Source organism: Zeugodacus cucurbitae, chromosome 2, assembly GCF_028554725.1.
Source record: "Zeugodacus cucurbitae isolate PBARC_wt_2022May chromosome 2, idZeuCucr1.2, whole genome shotgun sequence".
Taxonomy (NCBI): domain Eukaryota; kingdom Metazoa; phylum Arthropoda; class Insecta; order Diptera; family Tephritidae; genus Zeugodacus; species Zeugodacus cucurbitae.
In genome coordinates this window covers 21,108,178-21,134,996 of record NC_071667.1, presented here as the reverse complement: position 1 = coordinate 21,134,996, position 26,819 = coordinate 21,108,178, and the positions used below count along the sequence as shown (strand labels likewise).

The following is a 26,819-nucleotide window of genomic DNA, read 5'->3' as shown; positions in this document are numbered from 1 at the left end:
ACTTTCAAACCCATTCTGCCTTTGTTGCCATTACTGAAACGAAATTTTCAACTCCATTAAACTTGATAAGCTCACGTTCTGAGCATAAAAATCTTGAATGGTTATTGGAGTGGAAGCCACCACTCACCACGAGTGCTGCACAGAAGGAGGAGTGTCAAGTGTGTGCTCGACTGCTTGCCAATTGTCATACTAGTCTGTAGGTATGCAATAAACTTCTTGCCAAAAGAAATGAAGAATGAACACGCTAAAAGGCATTATTAACAAAAACAAAAGATGTTGGAGAATAATTTGATTAGATTTATGGCCAATGAGTGCCTTATGGAAAGAAAATGCTTTGATATGCCTCTGGTTGGAATTATTTGTGACTAAGACATTTTATATTTCGATTTTGACTTCGAAACCTACCAACGATGATGTGAGTAGAGGTTAAAGTCTCATTTCTTTCATGGAATAAAAAGAGATATTATTAAAATAAGTATATCCACTTCTCCGACCAGCAAAACCATTTTAACTATAGGATTTGGGGGCTTATACTGGAATCAATTTATTTCGTGGACTTCGTTTTTACAAGTAGTTTCATCTTATTGAAACTACATGTATGATAATTTCCGCTGTGTAGCATAGGAAATCGATAGAACTTACTTGAAATTGTGAACAAGTGACGGAAGAAATTAATTTTTCAAACATCCCGACGAGATCGATCATTCCACAAACCATAAAGCGAGAAACCAAAGTTTGCGAACTAATTCGTCTTATCGGCTGATTCGAATAGTGTAGTAACTTCTTCTTCTTTTCTGGAGTAGACATCACTTACGCGATTATAGCCGAGTTAACAACAGCGCTTCATTCACTTTTCCTGTTTGGCTTTTGTGCAGCCAGGTCCTTCTCCGCTAGTTTTTCCAACGGAGTGGAGGTCTTCCTCTTCCGCGGCTTCCACTAGTGGGTACTGCGTCGAAGAGCTGGAGTGGAGTTTTCGTCTATGTATTTGAACAACATGACCTAGCCAGCGTATCCTCTGTCATTTTTATCGCTGAACTATGCAATTATCATCGTATAGCTCGCACAGTTAATCGTTCCATCGTATGTAGTATTCGCCGTTGCCAATGTTCAAACCATAAATCTTTCGCAAAACCTTTCTCTAGAAAACTTCTTGTGTCGTCTCATCCGATGTTGGCATCGTCAACGCTTCTGCACCATAAAGCAGGACGGGAATAATGAGGGACCTGTAGAGTTCGTCGAGAGAAGACTTTACCTTTCAATCGCTTACTCAGTCCAATATAGCATTTGTTGGCAAGCGTGATCAAAAGGAGGGTTTCTCATGCGAAGCTGTGTTTGACCTTTCATTGGTGAGGATTTTTTTGTGGAGGGTTCCACAACCGCAGAAGTGGGCTTCGTCCTCTTACTTTAGCTCTCCTCCAAACGTATGGCTGTTGGCTACCCAGAAAATACTTGGTGAGAAACCGGAAGTCGTGAGCAGATTGATCTATATGCAAAAGAACCCAATTGAATGGCAGTCAGAAACTTTCCTCAGTTGTGTGAACTTCTACATATGGCCCCATCCTCGCGTGTAGTAACTATGTGACATAATAATGAAGACCTTGAAGTAGATTCTAACTTTTGATAATATAACGATGATAATGAATGGCTAGCAGGCTAATGGATTTGCCTCGTTCAATAAGCCACTGTTAATACCTCTGAAACCGACAAATTAGCTTTAATTTGCTTAAATATTCTGGAAGATAGACCAGAAAATACCATAAAAATGCTTTTCACAGAGTTCTAGGGGAGAAATGTTATTTTCCGAATATTGAATGTTGTACATAAATTTAATTTACTACTGCAGCATTAATACCATCTGTTGAAGCATTTTTGTGACTCAAAAGCCACTTCTTCTACTTACAGCTCAACAAAGACATGCATCGTGTGCGCTTTAAAATTGCACAAAGCGAACTGTAGACACACAAGGAATGATGAAACCGAAACTCAAGTCAGCTTTAAATCAAAGTGAACTGCATTTATAGGAAGAACTAAGTGAAGAAAGGGAAACGCCAGGCAGCGTCGAGTAAGCGCAAACACAGAGGCATCTATGAAAAAATGCCGCCTCTAAACGAAGTGCTACGAGTAAACTGGAATTTGCAAATCATATCATGTATCGTCGTGCTGCTCACAACACAGAGCATACAGCTAGGTAACTATGCACACAACAACACATATACAACTGTACTCGCAAGTGTCTAATGCACTTCAATGCCATTGACTAACAGCTCTAATGGGATTTTGATTTTTTGTTGTGCATTTTTTATATTTTTTTTTTTACTTTTTTATGCACTCTAGCCCACTGTATCGACTGCTTCAAATGCGTCTCATTCAACGGCGCCAACAAGGCATGCGACGATCCCTTCCACAACAACTATTCCACCGCCATACTGGAATCACCGTGCATGGGCGGACGAAAGGGACGTAACGGTTTATTTCCGGCGACGGCCTGTATCAAAATCGCCGGGATTTATGGTAGGTCGACTTTGCGTATATACGGGGACGGCCTGATAAGTACTTAGTTACCAGCTAACTGGGAAGAAAACGTGACAAAAGTCCACACTTCACCCGGTAAACTGCTGATTGAAAGAGCGCGCGATAGCTGAAGCTGTAGGCATCTCAAAAAGTGTCACACTTCGGACAACAAGCACAATCGTGAGACCTCATCACAGCAGTACCTTACGCTCAATTCTAAGATGTTTCTGCATAGTTCCCTGAATGCCAAAACATGGATCTATTGATCAAGACCAAGGAACAGTTAAAAAAGTGGTTTTCGCTCGGCGAACATACTCCGTAAAAGTAGGAAGACGGTCATATATGTGGGACCATCCCACAACTATGGGACGGAAGAAGATGAGATCCCCGAGGCAAAACAATCACAGAATTCTATTGTCGGAAAAATGGCTTATTAGGTGAAGAAAGAAGTGCTCTTCCACCAAGTCAATGCAACGGAACACATCCTCACAATCTATTCGGTCGGATTACACCACGAACTAATACTCTTCCAAATATTTGACACTTTTTTTGTTTCCAAACTTGAAAAAGTTCTTCGCCGAAATCAGAGTGTTTCTATGCTTAGTACTTATCGGATCGTTCTCGTTTATGATTTTTTATTGCTCTTCTAAAGTGAACGTTTAGTTGATGCCACTTCTTTATAACTCTTCCATGCCTGCTCTTTGCTTGCCACTTGTGCTGCGGCAGATGATACCGGCGAATCGATAACGGTACGAGGTTGCGCGCTGGACAGCGGTACACTCACCACGGACACGGAAATCATACGTATGTCACATTGTGGCAAATTCTACTACGATGACAGGTGAGTGGACGAATGTATGTAGGTGAAGAGTTCAAATATGTATCTAGTTATAGGGATATTTGTGTCCCGTTATTGAACTGCCAGCTTTTCTTCGTCATAGCTTACATATGCTTCTTCTCTTCATTCATTCGCAGATACGTACACGGCTGCTTGCAGAGCTGCAACGATGCGGACGCATGCAATCATGCGGTAGCCAACTATAAAAGCTCTCCGCAAACACTGTGGCATCAGTGCAGCTTAGCGTTATTGACATTCATAGCGTTACATGAACATCTGCTCGGCCTAATCAGGTAGCAGTGTAACTGTAGTTACTAGAACGTGTACATTGGCGCAGCGGGACGACGTGTTGCAAGTCATAACTCGATGGTGAAGCGCTGTGTTGGGATCATACGTAGTACACATACATACTATACAAGCAAATAGACACAATGTGAATTTACAAATAGGTTTAAGCGTTATTGTGCTGCTATACAATGGTTCAAAAGCAAGCAATTTACATTCTCACCCACACACAAATATGTATAAATAATCACACACATGCATAGATATGTGTTCGTATGTATAAAACTGCAAGCTATTCGAATTGAAAATGTATGTATGGAAAAAACAAAAACAAAACGCAATCAATTTTCATCAAATCCAATTTGTGCGCAAGCATGAAGCTCACTATGTTTTCTTATGAAACGCACGAAACTTTTTTGCTTTGCAAATAGCATAATTGGAAATTTTATATGTGATTTGCACAAAAACAAAAAAATAATTGAAAACTAAATGAAAACATAATCATCTAAGTAATGCCATATGTGTCTAGGACTCGACTAAAAACGAAACTTCTCAAGTGCTATATATTAGTTTGTAAATTGAGTATTATTCTGGTAGTTAAATTATTGTCCAAATTTCTATGAATTTCTTATTAGTGTTTAGTGGTAGTATTTTTTTCCAATTATTTAATTTAATTTGAATTATATTTTTTTATTTGTTGCCAATAATATGTACTACAAGCCTTAATGTAGGCAACGGAACCAATCGTATCGTGATACGAGCAAAATCATCCCAAAAGTAGGCAACCTTTTTTTCTAAAAATAGAGAAATTATACCGAAATGCTTTTCCGGCAAAAACTCCCACATTACCGTAACAAATTAGAGACGTATTTTGCCCATAAACACCAAAATCTTTGATCTACAAACCTGATATATTTATATGTAAACAGGTTGCTTTTAGTTCTTCTTTCAAATTGGAGTCAAAAATAAGAAGAAGAGAAGTGAGGTCGAAGCTTCTCGTTATATTATTTTCATTACATAATAGTCCTCCTTGGAGTGTACAAATAAAGTGTTAATGCATGATTGAGATTTTTATGAAATTTTATTAATAATAATTTTATTAATGATAATACTCGGGTATGAAGTCTTCTTACGACCACAAATAAAACCCTGTACTTACGAGCTCCGCCATAATAATTATTGTAGATAATACAATCTTACCTTGGGGGTCCTATATCAGAGAAACGAATCCTTTGGAAAAAGTTTTGAATCACATGAAGAGGCTATCTAACGAGTATTGCATTGTTTGGCGACGAATATCGAATAAAATGAAAACTGATTCAATAAATCAATAGTTCACCTGATTATCGATTAACGTTCTAAATCCATTCCCATTTCTATCTCTAATCAATTACTTATAACTAAAAATATTTATGAACAGGTTGTTAGGAAATAATAGGAGTGCCAAGTGACTTCATGGATAATGGTGAAAAAAATAATATAAATGTTAGTTGATTGTTTCGAATTTATTTTGTTATCTAACAATTTTTTGCACCTTTGGAGGGATATGAGCAAACTGCTTTTACTGTCTCCCAATTCTACTTAATATTTATAGGAACCACATTAGCGATTTCATTTTGTATGTTGGTCCACAAATTTTGGGTCGGATTGAGATCAGGAGACTGGCACGAATTCTTCGTCACTTTGTTAGTATGCTTCGGTTCATTATCTAGCTAGAAGACCCAAACCAATCGCATTACATCACTAGCACATGGTGGCATGAATTCCTTCATAATTATGACTTAAACATGCCCTTCCATGAAATCTTTGACCCAGTGTATTTGCCCTACACCGTAGTAGAAAAAGCAGCCCACACCATTATGTTCATACCATCAAGTCTTTAACTGTATTTATGTAATGGTCTGGATTAAATTCGGGTTTGAGTGGTTTTTTTAGATACCAGCGAAAACTTTTCCACCAAACAGAACAATTTTGGATGCATCAGACCACAGAATGTTACACCATTTTTCTGATGCTTAAGCAATGTGTAATTTTGCAATTGAATTCGTGCTGCTAGGTGTTTCTTTATACGAAAATAAAATTTCCTCGGGGTACGGACTTTTAAATTATTATTATTCAATCATTTGCTAAAATTTGGGATATTTTATATATTTTTTAAGCTTAAGAAAGGATGGTGCCTCGTGTATTAGTTATGCACGTAAGTTTATTTGATATAAATTGTGGTTTCTTGCGTGTTTCAGCTTTTGACGCATATTTAATAGAATTTAGTTCCATCGAAATATCGCACCCGATAAAAATTTTGTACGTTTTTCCATGAGAAATTAATTTTTGAATTAATAAACGTTGCTCATAACTTTAAAATGAAATGATGTACCACAATGATTCGTTCAGAAGGTAGTAAAAATATATGTTAAGGTACTTTTGTATCACCTAAGTGACAAAGAACGATTAATTTTTAATTTTCTGCTGATTTCAAATAAACTCTCCTATTATTTTGACTAGCCAAAGATTGAAGTTAATTAAGAAATTCGTTAATTTTCGGAAATATAAAAAGATGTAGACAAAAATAATGCTGCTTCTTATTTTTAAATTAAATAAAAAAGTATATTGTTTTAGCCACCATTTCTGAAATATTTACAAAGCAACACTGTTTCGATTAATCGATCGATTAACAAATTATCGATTAAAAATCTAAAATCCACTTACAAAGTTTGTAATTTTTGACAACCATTGAATTTTTTTAAGTTAAACCTGATCGATTTATCGATATCTCAACTGATTATCGACTACAAATAAAACTTGTGTAACTGTCCGTTAAAGCCGCGTTTTCCAGAATGTTTAAAGCAAATACTGATCCGAAAACTCCACATTTAAATTGAAATTAAATTTCTTTAACTTAATTATTTTTTGAAATAAATATTTTATAACAAATTTCTTTTAATTGAAATATATTTTTTGATAACACAACTTGTTTAATTACTTACTACCACTAATCTCTTCGAAACTGTTAAAACTTTTTTGTCTAAAATTCATTTCTAACCTATAGTATATATCATCACTAGCATTTTATATATAACACTCCCATATTTAAACTAAAATTGTACATATACACAACATAAATATAATATTGTATTATAATTTAAAAAGAAAAACGTTAGTATAGTGAAAATTGTTTCGAAATTAGTAATTAAACAAATACGCCTCTTAGTAGTTTTTTCAAAAAATAATACGAACAACGCTGTATTTATGTATTTACATAAAATTTCGCATAGTAAAAACTTAATTTAAATGAATTTGTGAAGCGTAGAAAAAATGAATGCAATTAAATAATAATAATTTTAAATTAGTTTTAGCCAAGCACAAGCGAAATTTTAACTTAGAAAACATATGAGTATCTGTTATGGCATAAAGCGATTTTTTCAGTGATTACGTGAAACAATAATTTTGCGCAATTTGCAAAAACACAGTAAATTAAAATACATAATTAAAAAAAATAAAAATGATTTTTAACACAACAAATAAAAGGTATGGCATTTAGTCTAAATTAAGCCATAATTATAGTATTCAAACGAAGTTATTGTGTAATAAAAAGCTTTTGCGCAAAAAGTGAGGTTAGTAATAAAAAATTAATATTTCTTTCGCGCACGCACTCAATTTTCAGCGTTTTTCTATTTGCACACATACATTTATAAATAGTTGTACATACATAATTAATGAATTTCATATTGAACACATAACGCAAATATTTAATAACTATTGATAATAAGGCTTCAAACGAGTGAGCTTTAATGGTTTCCTAAACTCAAAACTCATAAAATAAAAGTATTGTATATAAGCTAAGCGGCTTTTGTTAGAACTTGTATTGTACTTTTCTAAATAAAAAGCAAAAAAAAATTTAAAAATCAAATATTGAAAATCGCATTAAGCTTGCAGCAAAGCAATAAGCATAATTGAAATTATAGAATTTACGCATTTTCACTTATAGGCAACTTAAAAACTCGCAAATGGCACATACACATACACACACGCATACATATTTATACATATAATGCATACATATACAGTTATGTAAATACAAAGAGTATTAGCAATGCAAACAATAGCTGTAGGTAGCCTATTTTTCTAATTGTTGGAATATTGCAAAACATTTAACGGTACAATGGTTTGGCTAATGAAGAAAATGTTTAAAATAAAAACCACAACAAACATCAATAAATTACTAGTTATATAGCAAATCAACGAGCGTTCTTTATAATCAAGTACACACATACATACATTTTTAAGCATTAACAAATTGAGGTTATGCACAAAAAAAGAGCACAACAAAAGGCAAAAAAATTACATTTACAAATAAATATTTAAGCGAAAAAAGCGCATAATCAAATATTCATGTGAGTGAATAATAAACACAAACAAAAACAAGAAAAAGTGTGCAGCAAAAAAATCACAACCTAACCTAAAAATCGACAAAAATCAAAATGTTCAAAAAATCACAAAAACAAAATCACAAGTATTCGATAAAGTTTACATACATTATACTATTGAACGTTTTTACTACCATTTACTACTAAATAAAAATAATAAAAAATATTAATATTAACGAAAAAGTAAATTTAATAAAAATCGTATTAACTAAATATGTATGTATATGAAATAAAGTAATGCGCAAGGAATTATTGTTAAATATTTAATGCAAAATTTAAATTATTCTCACTTATGTATTACATATTCTTTTAACATATCACTTCAATCTGATTTATGCATTGTTATAATTTAATTTAACTTACCATATACATATATATAAATAAGTTTAAGCTAAAGCAAATATGTAATTAAGCTAGCAAATTTTCAAACAGGAAGCGCGTGATATTAATAAAATTCTAAAATAAACAAATATTCACTTCGTACTCACACTAGACGTCTGCTTTTGATTTATTTTAATGGCTTTTAATCTAAGTTAAAGGTTGGAAATGGAAAACTTTTCAACAAATTTGTAGAAATTAAAGTCCAGGTAAGTAACTATTAAAGGCTAAGTAAAGTAAAATAAAAATCTAGAAGATACAAAATCAATAGTTAGTCACAGTAGACTCAAAATAAAACCGGAACTCAATTATATAACTATCTGCAACAGCCGCAAATGATATTGACCACACTAATTGTTGAAGATATCTAAAAGAGATCGCCAAGCTAAAAATAGTATACAAAATTAAATCGTATAAGAATACTCTATTCAATAATTGTCTCAAAGTGGTCAGAGGAACTTCCAACTGGACTCTTTGCATGAGATTTCCGTAAAGATACAGCCGCTAGCTACAAAGTATTCATATAAAATAATAAATATGTATCACTAGCCCTTGCTAAACCTTTTTGCGCACTACATTACAAAACTTATTTTTATTGGAAATATAGTGGAACTTCTCTAACTCGAATCACCAAAATCCACAAAAAAAAACTTCGAGTTAGAGAGAAGAAGTATAGAAGTTTTCATTAAAACATAAATTTTTCAAAAGACTTTAAAATATAGATTATTCCACAGTTTTATTTAGTTACTTTGCAAAAAATTTAACTTTAATTTTGTATTATGCCCTGGTCGAAAAGTTCAATTTATGGAAGGAATTTAAAATACTACTAACTTCCTACCTGCCCGATGTTAGACAGTGTGACATCTAACTTAATGTAAGTAGTATAATAATGTAGGAAGCTAAAAATAAGAGACCTTATTACTGTAGTACATTTTTGTAAACTATGTTCTTTGTTTTTCCCTCTCTGGCCAACACATGGAGATTCTGTGGATTTGAGACACGTGAGCAATGCACGTATAATTGTCCGTGAGAAAAACAACTATTTTCTAAATTAATGCCGGCTACTTTTAATGTTTGCCCCTGAGTTTTATTTATCGTTATAGCGAATGCGATTTTCAGCGGAAACTGTAATATCTTAAACTGAAATGGTAAATCTGTCGGAATTATGGATATACGGGGGATTAAAACATTTTCTCTTTTTGTCATTCCAGGCATAATGATTGCTTTTACAATTAGGCAATTCACGAGCTTTGTTGTATGTCTTATGTCATATTTTAATATTCTTAAAAAATATGATACTTGTGAGCACCCTTAACTGTTGTATGTCATATTTTGTCATATTTCTACACTTAATCAGCTGATAGTGAAAAATTAAGAAGACAGAAATGCTATATATCCGCGATCCGCGATAAAAAATCATCAATATATTTATGCGATCATCCGATTTTGGCCTTAGCAAAAAAAACAGCGATTTTTGCTGAGGCCAAAACCAGATATATGTCCGTATTTTCCAGATATATACAATTAAGGTATTCACAAGGTTTCATAGTGTGTCATATCGTCATATTGTCATATTTTTTTATGACTGTCATACCAACACTGTTGTTGTTTCACATGCAAAATTAAAATATGACTGATACAACACTGCGTGGTATGTTTCTTGAGTTCGCTATTCTATACCCCTACACACTTGCTGCCGATTTTTTTCGGTTTTTTGCGGCATATGCCTAGTACTACTGTAACCGGTTACTTTTTACTTTGGGACGTTTTGGGGCAAAACTGTGACGAGTGGGTAGTCGGTTTTCTGTGAAGAATCGGTTTTTTTGGGTCGGTCAGTGGTCGGTTTTGCTCGTGCCCTTCTGCCTGAACACTTCTCAACCGATTTATACCGCACATTTAGGCAATTCACAAGCTTTGTTGTATGCCTTAACCAGTGTTGCCGCGAATCACATTTTTATTTTACCAAATCCCTTGAAAAAATTTACCAAATTAAAAAAAAATTACCAAACTTTTTTTTTACAAATTTTATTTATAAATAATAAAAGAAACACATTAACTTATTTTTTTAATATAAAAAAAAAGATATAACAAATATCACTTCGTGTTTCTCTTAACATTGATGACAAAAAATTTGTCATAAAATAACTGCTTGTTTCTTTTAATGAAATAAATTTAGTTATTGTTAACAATCGTTAAATGAGCTTGAAGGCCTTACGAATTTTAAGGAAGTTTAAAAATTCATCAACAATCAAAGAGATCACCACATCTCCTCAATAGCTATAACTTAGACCTCTTTGATTGTTGATAATTTTTCGATTTTTCCAAAAATTCTAATGGCCTTCAAGCTCATTTAACGTTTGTTAACAATAACAAGTTATTTGACAAGGCAGAAAAAACCAAAAACATTGAAATAAACTTAGTTTTAAGATCAAAGTTGGTTGATCAAAATAAATACATATTCATATGTATTTTTACATTTGACAAAATTAATCAATCACATATCAAATTTCATTTAAAGTAATGTTTAGCTGCCCACACATAATTTGCTTCATTTTGAGAATTAGCAAGTTCTTGACAATTTATTTCTTGTTTTCGATTTAATTAAAGACAAATCGGAAAACTTCCATTCGGCAGCTGCTGAGCTGTGGGGTGAAGTCATCAAATTATATATAAAATTTGTGAGATCTTGGAAGCATGCTTCTTCCATTCCATTTTTAAAAACTGAAATTTTTTCCCAAAAATCTAGAATATTCATTTCCGTGTTCAATTCCAAGTTGGTGAGCCTTAATAATTTCCATTGGCTAACTATAATTTCAGGATCGCTAGTTGCCAAACCTGGGAAGTTTTTTAAAATGGTTCAATCGATAGTTCAGAGTTGGATAAAACTTTACCGGGTATTATTACTAAGTTTTTAACATCTTCTCTTGAAAAGTCGAATCGTTGCTTAATTTGTTTTAAGAGCTCTAAGTAAAATTTTAGAACATTTCTTTTTATTCTTACTTTCTGAAACACATTGGTGTTTTTACTGTGGCTGTTGTTATTTGATAATTTTTTTGTTATTTATGGCAACGCTGGAACAGTGCTGGTTTCATTTATGTCAAATGTGCTTAAGACTTCTAACCAGGGAAGAATTTTATAGTACGTTTTTAAAATGTTTCTACAAAACTATTTGAAAAAAATTGAAGATAATACAATTCAATCGAAATGGACCTAAATTTTGAAAATTTACCAAAATGAATAAAAATTTCACATTTTACCAAGAGGAAAATAATTTACCACATTTGGTAAAATTTTACCAAATCGGCAACCCTGGCCTTAACTGTTGTATCTTTCAACGTCCGATCTAAAGCTTCAATTGCTCTTTTATGGGTCATGGTACACTCACCCCAAACTAATAATTTACATTGCGAAACGTCCACGCTCGCTGTTTTTACTTATATTACAGACTGGCATTTCTTCATGGGCTAAGTTTAATGGCAGTTTAAGCACCGAATGTGCCGTTCGATCACCATTGAGCAGAGTGGCGGCTATTCCGGAAGAGGCAACTGCTACAGCAATTCCTTTATCTTTTCGGATTTGGGCTAAAAGCAAGTTTAAAAGAAAGGTTTTTCCCGTGCCTCCAGGAGAATCCAAAAATAAGAAACCACCTTCGCCATATTCGATTTTTTTGACAACATTGTCGAATATTAACCTTTGTTCTGGGTTCAAAAGTGGGACAGACCCTGTTAATTGTTGTTGTATCGAAATATAGTTCCCGTATTAAATCGCTACTGATTTCCTCGGTTCTCTGTGGTCTGTTCATTCCATAATCTGATAAATCCTTTCCAGAAATCGTTTTAACCTGTTCTTCAAGTTTTGTCAGACCCTCATTGTAAATTAAATCAGTGTACGTGACATTGGGATTTTGGGTTTTCTGCCTACTTCCTACCCCCTAAGTACGATGACGTGATCATTTTGATCTTATATCCGTTTTTGATCAGCCGTTTAGACGTGAAAGAGCAAAAGTCCCAACAAAAACGACTAAAAATCACTAACTCAATTTAGTTATCTGCTTACCCCCTAAGAACGATGGCGTGATTATTTATAGCCTATGACCATTTCTAGGTTATCATCTATTACCATACCAAATTTCATCAAAATCCGTTCAGCCGTTTAGACGTGAAAGAGTAACAGATAGACAGAGTTACTTTCGCATTTATAATATTAATATGGATATGGATATAAATCTTCAGTACGTGTGTTAGTCATTGACCTCCTTCTAAACGGCTGGACCGATTTTGATAAAATTTTGTGTGTGTATTCCAGGGTGTTTGAGGATGGTTTAGATTCACAATACGATCAACTAGATATTGTTTTCTTCTTGACTGGCGTAGTTATATTATTTATTTAAAAATTGTTGTTGATGTTAGCACATATGGTTGTGGCAGTAAATGTGTTGCTAAGCGCATAACCCGAGAACAGCTGAATCGATGCCGCCAATTCTTTTTTTACAATATTCCTTGAAGTACAAGAGTGGTTCTTGCGGGGAAAAAAATTAAAAAAAATGCCTGAAAAAGTCTGAAATCCACACTTTTCTAATCTTCCATACAAACAATTTGTGGGCTGATGTAATTCCAGAACCAATTTCACTCCTTTTCACCACCAAGGTTAACGGGAATAGGGGCAACTTGGCACCTGTTAGTAGGCAAACAAACGGCACATTCGGCCTTGAAATTACTCCTAAATTGCAAATGAACGAAACACCGGTCGGCAAAATCGCCAAAAATAGCGCTATAACGAAAATTTTCCAAATATTCAAGAAGTCGCTGGACTTTAAAGGATCTTGATTGTCGATGAACGTTTTTGGTGGAGCCAGGATTCTGTTAGCAGGTGTTTTACGCCAGACTCTTCCAATTATTCCTGGACCAAGTGTTACTGACGGGCTAATCGCATACCTAAAATCATTTAATTTGTGGCGACACATAAAGAATCGCCAATTAACAACTTACATACGAGTGTTTTTGCAACAATATCAAATTGCGATTGTAGAAGCAGTTGGAAATGGTAGGGTCGCAGTTGACATCTATATTGGTGGTAAAAAAAAACAAAGATATCGATGATCTTAATGCGACAATTTAGAATTTCGGTCCAGGAGAGTTGACACAGCTACAAACCAGGATGACGTAGTCAATTATCCTAAACTATTTAAAATTGCCTGTACTATCACCACTCACTTTGCAATTAAAAGTAGTGTGAGTTGTCATCATTCTGCGTAACATAAATCAATCTCGAGTAATCAATATCGTCGCCGAAGACAAGATTGGACCAACTTAATTTAATGTATACCTTAGCCACAAAAACGTATGGCCGCGTCTGCTAGTAAAACCATATTTTTCAATTTACATTGCAAATTTAATTAGTGAAGTTATCTTTTTCACTCGCGACAACGGAAGCTGTAAGTAAATGGCTGTGTGGCGGAACACTTTCAGGAACAGTGTTGTATTAGTTATGGAAGAATTATTTGTTGGAAATTATATGAGATGTACAATGATATGTATGTTAATAATACGTAATGATGTGATCAGTTAGACTATATAATAAAAACAAATATCAAACACAGATCTGATAAATCAGTGGAGTTATAGAAATATTATTGTTATTTTATTTATAATATGTATTTATTTTAAAATATATATATTTATTGTTATTGTTTTGGAGAATTGCTGCCAAGTAGACAGCTCTTTGCTGGATATAAAAATTATTAAATCTATGAATGAAATAATTATTGAATTTTTATAAGAAATTAAAATGACGTACAGTACTGAAGGCTGTGGTGGCATGTAAAATGTGATTTAGAGCATATTTGGAACAAATTAGTGGTGAGAGTTTTGTTATTAAATATCTGCTAACTAATTGTGTGTTTAATATGTTTATGCACTTGGGGTAGACAAGTAGACATAAGGACAACTATACGGAAAAGTACTCGTACAATTTTCACTTCGTGGCATCAATCAAAAAGTTGGGAATGTGAATTATACGCGTAGTATAAGAATAAAGTACAATAGTTCTAACAATTAATCAATACTCCTTTGACATAAGATAACCAAATTCTATTATGCTTTCTAATATTGCTATTATTGGTAAATTTGACAACTGCGGTAAGCTTACTAATTGACAAAGAACTCATTCTATGTACTTATGACTACTATTTATTTTCGACAAAAAAATATGTAATATTTAAACTCTTTACTTGTACATTGATAATATTTTATATTTACTATATTTTAGTATAAATTATAAAATATTTTCCATATACTCCATATCTTCTTTTACAAATTTATCCGCAACATCAGCAGGCACTTCCACCTCTCTATAGTTATCCAAACCGATTTCTTCCTCTTTCCTGTAAGCGTAAAAGAAAAAAATTACATTTATGTAAGAATTTTTGCAAAAAATTTAGTAATTTACTTAATCAGAATATCAACGACGTTTTCACATGCCAGTAGGCACTCTTTATCTTGACCAAATTTCGCTTCCCATTTGTGATATTCACGCAATATTTCGTAAACGCCTTTAGAACGCAAAACCTCGCGATAACGCTTAGTTGCGCACAGCTGTAGCAGCGACTCTAAAAGCATTTTGCGCAAATCAGGATCTTCCTCGCGTGTTTTCGTTTCAGGTAAATACTGCAAGTGTATAATAAATAAGTTTTTTCACCTTATTGAGGCGTAGAAACTACACTTACTTGTAGCTCCAGTGGTAGTTTTTCATTTTCCTCATCGCTGAACTCTTCGGGGCCGCAAAGTGGATATAATATCGCATGCAATATGTCATCCTTTTCATTTAAAATAATATTGTGGTAGACGGGATCAAAGCAAATATTTTTCAAAATACCGATTGTGCCCCCACGGCGCACAATATTATCCTCATATGAGGCGAACGGTAATATCTTTTCGAGGAAATCATATTTAGCTTCACAAGCAATTTCGCGACCTCTGGCACTTTGTGTCAAATTGCAAAAGATTGCAGCTGCATTATATTATATATTTAGTAACTTCTATTTATATATTTTAAATTGTGTGCGCGCTTACCTAAATAGTGCAGTTTCATATTTTGTTTGTTATAATCTAATTTTGTAAAAGCTTTAAGTAAAGCTGGCATAGTTGTGCTATCATTTTCCAGTTCCACAATTATATCTTCAACTAGTTTTTCACTACGTGTTAAATTACTTAACACCATTGTCCAGGGATCGGCTAACTTCGAATTCTCATCCACTATTTGCTTAATAGCAATTGATATTAAAGGAAAAGCCTGTTGAGAATGCATTACATTTGTTAAAATTATATAAAACATATTTTTTTTTATTTTTGTACCGGACTCAGTGATTTTGAGGTTTCCAAAACATTTATAGCATCATCCTCTTCGGCAGTTAGGTTAATTAAAGTTAAGGCAGCATATTTGGCTATTTCATTAAATTTGTGATCATGGAGATTAAACACCGCCACTAGTACTTCATCATGTTGGAGTATTGCCTTTTTGCCTTCAACTGAACCACTCAAAGCTGCAGGAAAACAATTTATTATAGAATTAGTTACAATATTTTATTAATTTGTAAAACATACAGAGCACATGTGTTAGCGATATGGATACCAAATCCGCTCTCTCCAATGGATTCATAAATTTTACTATGTCTTTGAGTGTGTCTGCATATGATACTGCTTCAGCGTCTTGATTCGCCATTTTATTTTAACTAGATAATTCAGTTCCAATGAGTTTATTATAATTTTTTACATATGTTATAAAAACAACGTGCGATGCACAGCAAATAATCTAAAAACATAAACAATAACAATGTTGTATACTCCATTTTTTGTTCCCCAAAAGGGACATTCTGAAATTAGGTATATAATTGTGGTTTTATTATTTTGTTTACTTAATTATAAATATTAATAAGATTTATTATACTAAGAATTCTAATATAATATTATTTCCAAACATATTTATCAAATTACTGAAATCCTTCTAAAGTGAAAATAAAAACATCTTTCGAAAGTCTAATTGTTTGAACCGATGTCTATGAAGAGGCAACACTGTAACTCAGCTGGGTATTATTTTCAATAGTTGCTGAATATGTGCTGAATACTTCCAACTCAGGGTTGCATTTATTGTTAAGTAACGAAAATTCAAATATTAACATTTTATAATATTTTTGAATATACCCTGCAAGACAGGTACCGGCGAATTCTCCGGTGAAATGCTAGGGAGCGGTACCCACAGTCTCAATGAAAGTTTCTATGCCATTCTTAAGGGCGAATTGACAAAAGTACCCGAAACTATTGTGTACGTGTGATCGTTCATCCCTTTCTTGCACATTACATTCATCATTTAGCAATGTATATATACCTCTTGCACAATTTGGGGAATGGTATTGGTATAATCACGGATGAAAGACCCAATACTGCGAACGAAAACTTCACGTGCACTTTCAGTACTGCGACCCACAAAAGACCAGAAACTATACCCTCTGTTTTCGGTTAGTTCTACCAAAATCCCAAATGAGAATTTAATAACAAAATCATTAATTATATTACATATTTATTGAAAATATCATGCCATTTAGTTGTTTATTATTATATTTACTTTATACATATATTATCGTACTACACTATATACATATGTATAAAGTAGGTGAAAATGAATATTTGAACAATTTTTGCTATCGGACAAAGGCTGGAGGAAGAGTGGAAAATGTCAAATACTCCGTGCGGTCTGGAAGTGTAAGCTGCGCACATTATGTGAGGACTCTTTTGGTTTCTTTCGGAGTTTTTATAAGATCTGTTCTTTCATTAATTTCACTAGTACTAGATTCATCTGGGAGGAGGGTTTCTATAAAATATAAAGTAAAATTTGAATTTTTATAAAGTTTGTAATAAAAGTTGGTTATAATTACCTTATGTTTCAGGAATTCTAAATCTAACACGGCACCGTTCAAGACTTAACATCCATGCTCTTGCTGTAGTATTTCCATTGAACTAATTTCGGTGAATTTATGTCCTTGTAAAGCGATACAACAACGTTATGGTTCCTCAATACAAGGTGAAAATGAATCAAAAAAGTCCTCCTAATTAAACATACAAAAAGTTTTTAAATTTCTATGAGCACAAACATTCACTTAAATTTACCCTTTAATTTCTGTGTTTTAGCTGCTAATGGCACGGCCAAGTGCCGGTAAGCTCAAAGATACTGAAACTGCTTTGCCCTCTAGCTCATTGGCAAAACCCAGTTGACATACGCCATGTCGTTATAATTCTCGTGCTTGTGTTGACCAAAAGGTTTAATTGCACGCAAAAAAGTGACATTAAACGTAATATCTGGTGTGTGAATGATTTGTGTTCCATGTAGCAGCGTTTGCGTCGATAGTTTTGGATTTGCTTGCAGCACATATTCCATCGCTTCGAAAGTTCTACGCTGCTACAATAAGTGACACCAATAAGTTTGCGTACCTTTAACGCACCATATGAGGTTTGAAATATCTGTGTGGAAAATTAATTAGAATTTAAGGCAAGATAATATTATTATATTCAACAATTATTTACGTATTAAATTGTTTCGCCATTGATGTTGACCATTGTTGGCGTAGCTTCTATTGCGTGCTTCGAATTGACAGTGCAATGAAGTATTTCTGTATCACCCTCTTCAATTCCATATTTTGGCTTTAGAAAACTTTTATTTTACGTTTTACTTATTTAAAAATGCGTGCTTCAAAAATTTAAACTTTAATTGGGCTGCAGATCACTGAATTAAATAAAACACGCAAAATAATACTTCACAAGCAGCCATGATATAGCTCAAAACAAAACTTGTTCAAACACGAGAACTTTGGTTGTTTCTTTCTATCATTCAGGGTGCTGTATGAGAGAAGAGTTGAGTTAAATGTTTATGCACATTTTACCCTTTGTTGTGTATGTGTGTATGTAGTGGTGTTATTAAAATTTCTTTGAATGTGTTGGAGTTTCAGTACCCATGACTTGCTGGGTATAGATTCAAATTGCAAGATATATTATTTAATATAAACCGATTTACTTAACAAAGTTTAAACTTCTGGTTTTTAAGCAATATTCGGAAGAAAATGTCTCGATATTATTTCGAACCGTTTATACGTACATACATATTTTAGGATATTGTTATCGAGCTTTTAGACTAGTCGGATTTCGAGGAAGTCCTCATGTTTTATACTACTTCTTTTTGAAGGTTTGTTGAGGAAATATTGTTCAGATATTAGTTTTTTGGTGTAAATTCCGATGGATTAATTAATTGCGAAAGAAATCAGGCTAGTATCACGATTTTCGGTCTTGAATTAAGTTGGTTTCAGTATATACGATCAATAATTGAGATATATAATTTCCAATATAATTTATTTAGAAGTTTATATCCAGTTTTATTTACATATATACTTTGCATAAAGTTTTATGTATGTACATATAATACATTAAAACATGTATTATGTAAATTTGTTTGTTGCAATTTGCTATTGTTAGTAGTGTCCGATACCAAATTTTTGCCCGATGCCGATTAATCGGCCAGAAAGCAAAGAAACGGCCGATGCCGATTCAAATTTCATAAAAAATACCTGAATATTAATACATAAACACATGTATTTAGTAAACAAATAACATTACAAAATCAATATTTATGCAAATACATATTAACTTATGAATGGAAATTTGTACTCATAGTAGTAACTTCTGTTGACTAGATTCACATGTATATATGTATGTATTTTCAATTCTTTAATATGTATCTAGTAACCATATATTTTGAAATAATGATGATTGATTAGAACAATACTTAAGTTAACGTAAAAAAATTCAGTTCATACTATATGTATATGCACATTTAATGATCAAAATTAATTAATTTTATGTTATAATATAGAAAAAGAAGTTTATTTTCCATTTTCAACTCTTCACTTGCAACACTTGTTGCCAATTCTCCCTCTTGCGTTAGCATATCGTAGTCGTGGGAGTCCCAAAGGTTATTATTATGGGCACTTTTAGCGTGATAAGTTGATGGTAAAGTTCTGCTCCCATTCGTTTGCTGTTAGAAAGTCTACCAAACCTCGCTCGGCAATGTATAGGTTAATGATAACTTTATGTTCATATAGAAGATTGAACATCATATCTGTGCTGTTCCACCTGCAAACAATGTCCTGGATTAAGGAATGGTTTGGCAAACCAATGTTTTAAATATCGACAAGTCTGTTCACTTCTTTTGAAATGACTCACAATTTTACGACCTTTTTTATTTAATTCTTTTTAAAATACTATCTTGAATCACTAGTTGTAACGTATGTGCACAACACCCTAACCACTTATGTATCTTTTTGTAATCTCATCGCAACTGTCATGTTTGCTGTATTGTCAGATATAGCAATATGGATTTTCGTTGTAATATTATATTCTTCGAGTACACTGTTTAATGCAGCTATTATATTATCTGCTGTATAGTCTTTATCTAATACGCTGGCTGCGCCTTTACACGATATATGCTTACATTATTTGGATCTGCAATATTTAACCTTCTAAAAGCGCTGCCTTCTACTATATTATTGGACAGCATGTCGCAATGATCAGGTTCATGATTGATTTATCAATTCGCTCCGCTATAGGATGGTCATCTGGGTAAAACGATTCATTTTTTTTTGCTCAACAGTATGGTATGGTTTCCTGAAAGTAGCTGCAACTTGGCTCATGTTCTCTTTGCTTCTTGTTGGACGTGATAAAACTCATTTGTTCGTTTTCATACAGTACCCACTGATCATGATGAACAATTCCAAATGTTTTTTTTTTATATGTACCGTCGTCTGCTGTTTTTTACTAGAATTTCCTAAGGATATTACCTTTTTGGTAAGTGTTGTACTTGGCTGTACTAACATTTCTTTCAAAAAATTTGCAAATAGGATTTGGTCGCATCATTTCTCCTATATCTAAACTAAAATCTGTTACTTACAAAAATCTGCAAAAAAGCTCAACAAGGTATTAAAGCGCAAACTCAATTGAAAACTTAGATATCTATTTACAGCGGAATAATCAGAACGATGCATGGAATAAGTACATTACAGGGACGTCACATGAGTTAATATTTAAAACTTTAAATTAGTTAAAAAAGTAAAAATTGCAACATGGAATGGCATTCGAAATCTGTGGAAAGAATCGGCCAAATATGGCCGATGCCGATGCTGAATTTTGTAGCCCATGCCGAAACCAAGGCCGATTAATCGGTCGGACTCTAATTATTAGGCTCTAGACGTCTGTTTCCTGTGCCTTTGTTACATGATTTATGAAATCTATTAGAGTAATATCATCATGTTCTTCTCAATATGATATAGAGGGAAAATTATGCCTCGATAGTCGAAAAGTTCGATTTATGGAATTAAATTTGTATGAAATTTTACTTCTATTGCCAATTAAAGAGTTCGAATTATGAGGAACTTCGAGTAATGGAAGTTTCACTGTATAGCGTGTTAGTACTAAAGGCTGTTGTACAACCTGGAAATATCATATTTAATTGTAAATCTAATTACCTAAAACTAATTACGGGAGTGCTTACTGACCAACAAAAGCTATAGTTATTAAAATGTACTTACATACATGTATTAATCGCTAAAATATAAAAAATTAAATTTCCCAATCACATCACGATTCTGTGGGCATAATGTAATTAATTAAACAACAAAGCTTGCACAACTAATTAAATTGATTTCAATTTAGATGTTGTTCATATAGGAATAATGGGAGGAAATTATGGCCATTGTTATAGTTGTATGTGGTAGTTCGCAGAAGATAATGCAGGCCCGTTTCGTTTATGTAGAACCAAACTGTCACGGAAACAAAGCCACTATCATCATATATTCTGCTAAACAGAAGCCTAACTATCAAAGGCGACATCTATACCCAGGAGCGCACAAGGTACCATTTTCTCTGCCCTGAAAAGCTTCCTGAAACTCTGTGAGTGGGCTTTCCTTCCAAGGTAGTTATTGAGATTTCTATATTCATCAGCAGTTCCATACCTTTAAGTACAAAGTCTAATCGAACTACAAGATTTGGCCAGATACCATATGTCTATATTTATACATACAAACAACAGTTGACACACCTCCACGCCCAAATCATGTTAATCAACTATAATATTCCCTTCAATTGTCAAATATGACAAATGCCAGCTTTATTGCTTAAAGTTATTTATGGTCCGTTATATTTGAGCAACAATAAAGCGCAAAACTTTTCCAATATTTATAAGAGTTTAGTGCAAACGAAAAGGCCAAGCAACTTGCCGGCCGGCAGATCAACACCACACCACACCGTGATCACAACACCCAGGTGACCAGGCTACAAACTAATGCCTTTAAGCTGCATTGAACTTTCCTGAAATTCTACTTATTTTTGTCAAGAGCGCATTTGTGTTAATAAACCACGAAATTTAATTGGCAATACTTAATTGTGTTGATTCCGTTGAATTCAACAATGCGCAAACCAGTCAATTGTTAAAGCCTACGTTGCTGAGGATGCTGAGAGAGGTGCTGCGCAATCTTTTGAGTGGGAGCAGCAAACCGAAATTAATTTAATAACAAATCCATGCGCCAAACAGTGTGTGGTTGCTTTCATTTCATTCAACTGTAGCGAGTCAATAAATTAATTAAAACGTAATGTGATAAAAGAAAAAAATGACGACTCATACATATAAACACACATTTGTACATACTTTTAAGGCCTGAGCACCTGTAAGAACAAGCGCTGTAACACTCATCTTAACCGAAATAAAACAGGCCGTTCCAATAGCATCGCTTGTAACAGTATATAAACTACAACAACAAATGTCATGTTAAACAACAATGGCTGGGGTATTGACGGCAGTTGTTTGGTAGGTACTTCCCGGCGCGAGAATAGTACTTTTTAATTTTCGCCGCTTTGTTGTTGTTCATTTCAGTATAAAAACTGCTCCGAATTCGTGTGAAAACTCGTGCAATTACATACACACATACACTCGTAAATAAATTTCTTTTACGAAACAACAAGTGATTCATTAATTTGCGTTGTTTAAGCTTTGTTTAGTTTAGTTGATAATAACAGTAACGGCATTTTTAACTGTAAAACAATTAAGTATATTTAACATATTTTAAGTATAAAATACATTCCTTTATGATTTCTGTGGTAAATTACCGTTAAATAATGCTTAAAATGGAAAGTAAGGACGGGGGTCAGACAGACCAGATCTATTTCGGAATATACAGGAGATTACGAGTTCACCTTGATAAAATACCTGTCATGTTGTTTTCAGAGGCATTATTTTTCGATTGCTGTTCGTTGTTGTAGCGGCAGAAATCATTCCCCAAATTAGTTGAAGGAATGCTTCCGAGTTGACAGTCTTTGTCTGAATAAAAATCCGAGTCCAATATACTTACATAGACCGAAATGCTTTACCCTCTATATTTGTCCTATTTATTTAAAATGAAATCTTTAAGCTTTAAGCTTTAATAACTTTTTTGGCTTTCAGAGCTGGAGCACTTTCTACCATTCGAACAACATGAACAACTTCAACAGCGACTACGCTGGCTAGGTCTTGTTATTCGCTGGACTATGTCTATGTCGTCGAATAAGACATACAGCTCATTATTCCATATTCTGCGGTATTCGTCGTTGCCAATGTTTAAGGGACCATAAATCTTCCGCAAAACCGTCTCAAAGAATGTTGACATCAAGGTTAACTTCTTCTTTGAATGAGGGTTCAGTTTTTGTTCGTCGAGAGAGGACTTTACTTTTCAATTGCATAGTCAGTCCATAGTAGCACCTGTTGGCAAGAGTGATTCTGCGATAGATTTCAAGGCTGACATTATTATCGGCGTTGATGCTGTTGCCTAGGTATACGAAATTATCTACAACTTCAAAGTTATGACTGTCAACAGTAACGTGTGAGCCAAGACGCGAGTGCGTTGACTGTTTGTTTACTTTCTCTATTTAGCTCTGCAGCTAGTATTATTTTTTCCAGCAATAGGTTGAAGAAGACGCACGATAGTGAGTCACCTTGTCTCTCGTTTGGTATCGAACGGCTCGGAGAGGTCCTTCCCGATCCTGACGGAGCTTTTGGTGTTGCTCGACGTCAGCTTACACAGCCGTATTTATTTTGCAGGGATACCAAATTCAGACATAGCGGCATAGAGGTTAACGTAACCTTTATACCCGAGATACACATGTAGTAACAATACCATGATAAAAGTATTATGGTATTGTGTTTACTACGTACATTGACACACATCGATTTGTAGTAAACTGAAATACCAACTTTGTTTCATAGACATCAGATATTTCAAAAAAATGTAAACAATAAATATTTACATATGAGTAATGGAGAAATCAATTTTTAAAATTACAAAAGAATGCAAAAATATGTATTTTCTGCACAAAAAACAGAAGTAGTTGAAATGTATCTTACAAGCCCGTCGCTCACGGCCATCAAAATAAGGTGATACCAAAGTGTATTCAACAAAGTGAACTAAGTATATGACATTTCATTTTTTTTACCCGCATATGACATGTTTGTTTCCATTGATTTAACCCTTACATTTATTTCAAAAATTCAAATTTTGAAATTCAAAAGTAAACAAATTTCAAACCAAAAAAAATATTTTTTAAATGAATAAAAGAAAATGCCAAATATTTTCTGCTTATGCAAAACAACTCATGGAAGCAATTTACTAATGTTTTGTGCTCCAACTGACAAATTGCAAACAATTTAATCAATATATATTATATTGTTCAAGATAAAAAAGACGGGTTAATGTAAACAAATACATGAATTGTTTACTATTTTATTGTCAAAAACGGGTGTGTCAAATACTGAGTTCACTTTGTTGAATACACTTTGGGTGATACATGACCCTGGCGTTGTGAAAAAAAAAACTTGTGAAAATTTTTTATATTTTCCATTTTATTTATTTATTTTTTAAAAGTCATTTTGACAAAATATTTTAAAAAGCTTTTGTATATAAGCTCTCTCCAGCGGCTGTTATATGTACCTAAGACAGACATATGGTTTCCATACTATAATATGTACTACAATAAAAGCTCTAGAAACCATGAACCAGCATAGTGACACACATGTAGTATATTGTACTATGTTTACATTCATCAGCTGATACAAATAAATTCAAGCAAAATGTAATTATGAATAACAGGCAGGAAAATTGATCCTGACTTAGTTATAACTTCAAGCAATCTTAAAATATTATTATCCAATATAATTATTACATATTACATATTTTTCACATAATTTTTTTTTCAAATTTTGTTTTTTATTTTCAATTAATTTTGAATTTAATTTATTTTCTGTATGTCAAAATGTCAGAAAACATATGATTGTGGCAGAAGAGCTTAAAGCTTTCGGTGTGTTCAATGCAATCCATTGTAGTACATTTCACAACACCACAAAATTTCAATGGTTTCTAGAACTCTATTGTAGTACGGAACACCATTTGCTTTCAAACAAAATTCGGAAAACCGGTGATACACATATGGTTTCTGAAGCATACTACAATGTATACTACATGTCTGTCTCAGGTATTATGAAGCAGAAAAGCCCCTTAATGGAGAAAGAGCCTCACTATGCGAGCCTCACTTTCATTCAGAAATATATGTATATAGAGACAGTTGAAATCCGGGCTGTTCGGATCAGACAAGCCTATCGATTGAGGAGCCTCAAATATGCGAGCCTCACTCTTTTTGAAATATAAAAGAGAAAATGCATTGATGCATTCACTCATTCTGGTAAGTAAGAGTTTGAAAGATATGGAAGCGGTGGATAGCCTTCAAGATGCTCGGAAGCAGCATTAGTGAAATCACACAGACTTTTTTGGTTTGAGAGTTCACTGAAATTTGATTTGATATATATATAGTAATGAAACAATTTATATAATTATTTCCATCGAAAGAGTCTGGTATCTTGAAAAGGAAGCGTCTCCTGAAATACACAAATTCATTACTTGACTTAAAAGCCTTTAATATAATTTCTTATCGACTGTATTCCTATAATTACATCAAATTAACACGCATAGCTTTAAATATAGCTGTAATGAAATCAAGACCTTCTCTAAAAATTCTTTACGCACAACCGATGCAAGCAAAACGAAATGAAAGCAAAACGAAAGCTTCGTTCAGCCAAAGTTTGCAGTTCAAGTGATTGGTAGATCGTTTGATCAATCATAAAAAACCGTTATGCAGTGCTTACACAGGCATCTACCGCCCACTTTATGGTCGCCTAACTGATCGTGATTTTTGTATCAACTGTGTGCTGTGCAACGTGTGAGTAACCTGATGTCATCGTCAGAACATGTTTGCTTTAACTTCGTCGTTCGCTTTATTTTTAAAACTCTTTTGTGTGTAACTAATTTCACTTAAGCATCGTGGTGGTGAGTCGTCGACATCGCTTTCAATTTATATCTAAATAAGTATAATCCGGTTAGTAAGTTTTGAAGTGTTTGACTGGGATAGCGGTATACTTTTACCGTAAACTGGAAATATTTGCAGATACCCATTAGGAAATTTTGTTGAATGAGGAAACTTATTTCTCCGTACATGAGTATTACCGTAATACTTAAACAAATTAATCAGACTTCTAAATAGATGAAGTCTCTGATTTTTTAATAAACGACTTGAGAGTAAATTACTTAACTTTTTTCTTTTAATACAGTAAAGCCTGCAGAAACATTCCTACTCTCATACTTTCTCTCCATCGGTGGTCGCTGCCTTATCTTCCAGTGTCCTGTTGAAATACTTCATTTGGCCGAAAGCTAACCAGTCAAAACTAAGAGGATAGAGCACTAAATCTCCATAGAAGATAATACCGGTATTCATATTTTTACGCTTAATTGTGGTCCGAGCTCTGCACACTACTATTTTTCGAATTATATAAATGAGATTTTAGGAACATTTAGTAACACTGACATTTCGATTTATTTCGGCAAGCTCAATATCAGAATATATGTGATCATTTAAGATGCCCCACTTCACGTTCTTCTTCCTCAGTATTAGAAAAGATGTGATCACATAAGAGGTCGTACTTTGCATTATTTCCCCTTTCACTTTCGTCGCTTCTCGCTTCTAGAATTTGGATTACAATCGATAGAGGTTTCAGGGTCGAGAGCTCCAAGTGTCTAAAGTTAAATTTTCTATGTCCTAAGTTGCATTCTACCCTCGGCTAAAGTTAAATTTTCTAAAGTCTAAAGTTAAATTTTCTAGGTGCTAATTTGCATTTTCCCCTCAGCTTTCGCCTTTGTTGCCTCTCTCTTCTAGAATAAGGATTAGAATCGATAAAAGTTTGTGGGTCGAGTTCGAGAGCTCAAAGTTTCTAAC

At 33.5% G+C, this 26,819-nt stretch overlaps 2 protein-coding genes and 1 long non-coding RNA gene across 17 annotated transcripts in view; 1 reads left to right on the top strand and 2 right to left on the bottom strand.

Moving 5' to 3' along the window:
• The window catches only part of LOC105217179 (uncharacterized), a 263,745-nt gene extending 256,058 nt beyond the window's left edge, over nt 1-7,687 (top strand). For all 15 annotated transcript variants that reach the window (XM_054226922.1, XM_054226880.1, XM_054226883.1 and 12 more), the window contains 4 exons: nt 1,903-2,188; nt 2,335-2,511; nt 3,238-3,352; nt 3,487-7,687. In XM_054226922.1, the coding sequence (XP_054082897.1) occupies nt 2,095-2,188; nt 2,335-2,511; nt 3,238-3,352; nt 3,487-3,646 (546 nt within the window). In that variant the 5' untranslated portion in view covers nt 1,903-2,094 and the 3' untranslated portion in view covers nt 3,647-7,687. The remainder of the gene's footprint in view (nt 1-1,902; nt 2,189-2,334; nt 2,512-3,237; nt 3,353-3,486) is intronic.
• Nucleotides 7,688-14,221: 6,534 nt separating this feature from the next.
• Nucleotides 14,222-16,259, bottom strand: LOC105217180 (protein HGH1 homolog). Its single transcript, XM_011192062.3, has 6 exons — nt 16,038-16,259; nt 15,789-15,976; nt 15,507-15,726; nt 15,161-15,444; nt 14,884-15,101; nt 14,222-14,818 (listed from the first exon to the last, which is right to left on the bottom strand). Exons 1-6 carry the CDS (start codon nt 16,153-16,155, stop codon nt 14,710-14,712), a joined length of 1,137 nt encoding a protein of 378 aa, XP_011190364.1. The 5' UTR covers nt 16,156-16,259; the 3' UTR covers nt 14,222-14,709.
• A 725-nt stretch (nt 16,260-16,984) lies between these two features.
• Nucleotides 16,985-20,482, bottom strand: LOC128919890 (uncharacterized). The gene is made up of 5 exons (XR_008470027.1): nt 20,425-20,482; nt 18,012-19,610; nt 17,598-17,948; nt 17,366-17,536; nt 16,985-17,301 (listed from the first exon to the last, which is right to left on the bottom strand). It is a non-coding gene; the product is annotated as an uncharacterized LOC128919890 (long non-coding RNA).
• Nucleotides 20,483-26,819: the final 6,337 nt, after the last annotated feature.

Excerpts from the sequence above, each read along its gene's own strand:
- LOC105217180 (XM_011192062.3), bottom strand. The coding sequence starts at position 16,155 with ATGGCGAATCAAGACGCTGAAGCAGTATCATATGCAGACACACTCAAA. Across the intron at positions 15,727-15,788 it reads CCTCAAAATCACTGAGTCCG|GCTTTTCCTTTAATATCAAT; the intron begins GTACAAAAATAA and ends CATTCTCAACAG. Across the intron at positions 15,445-15,506 it reads TATGAAACTGCACTATTTAG|CTGCAATCTTTTGCAATTTG; the intron begins GTAAGCGCGCAC and ends AATATAATGCAG.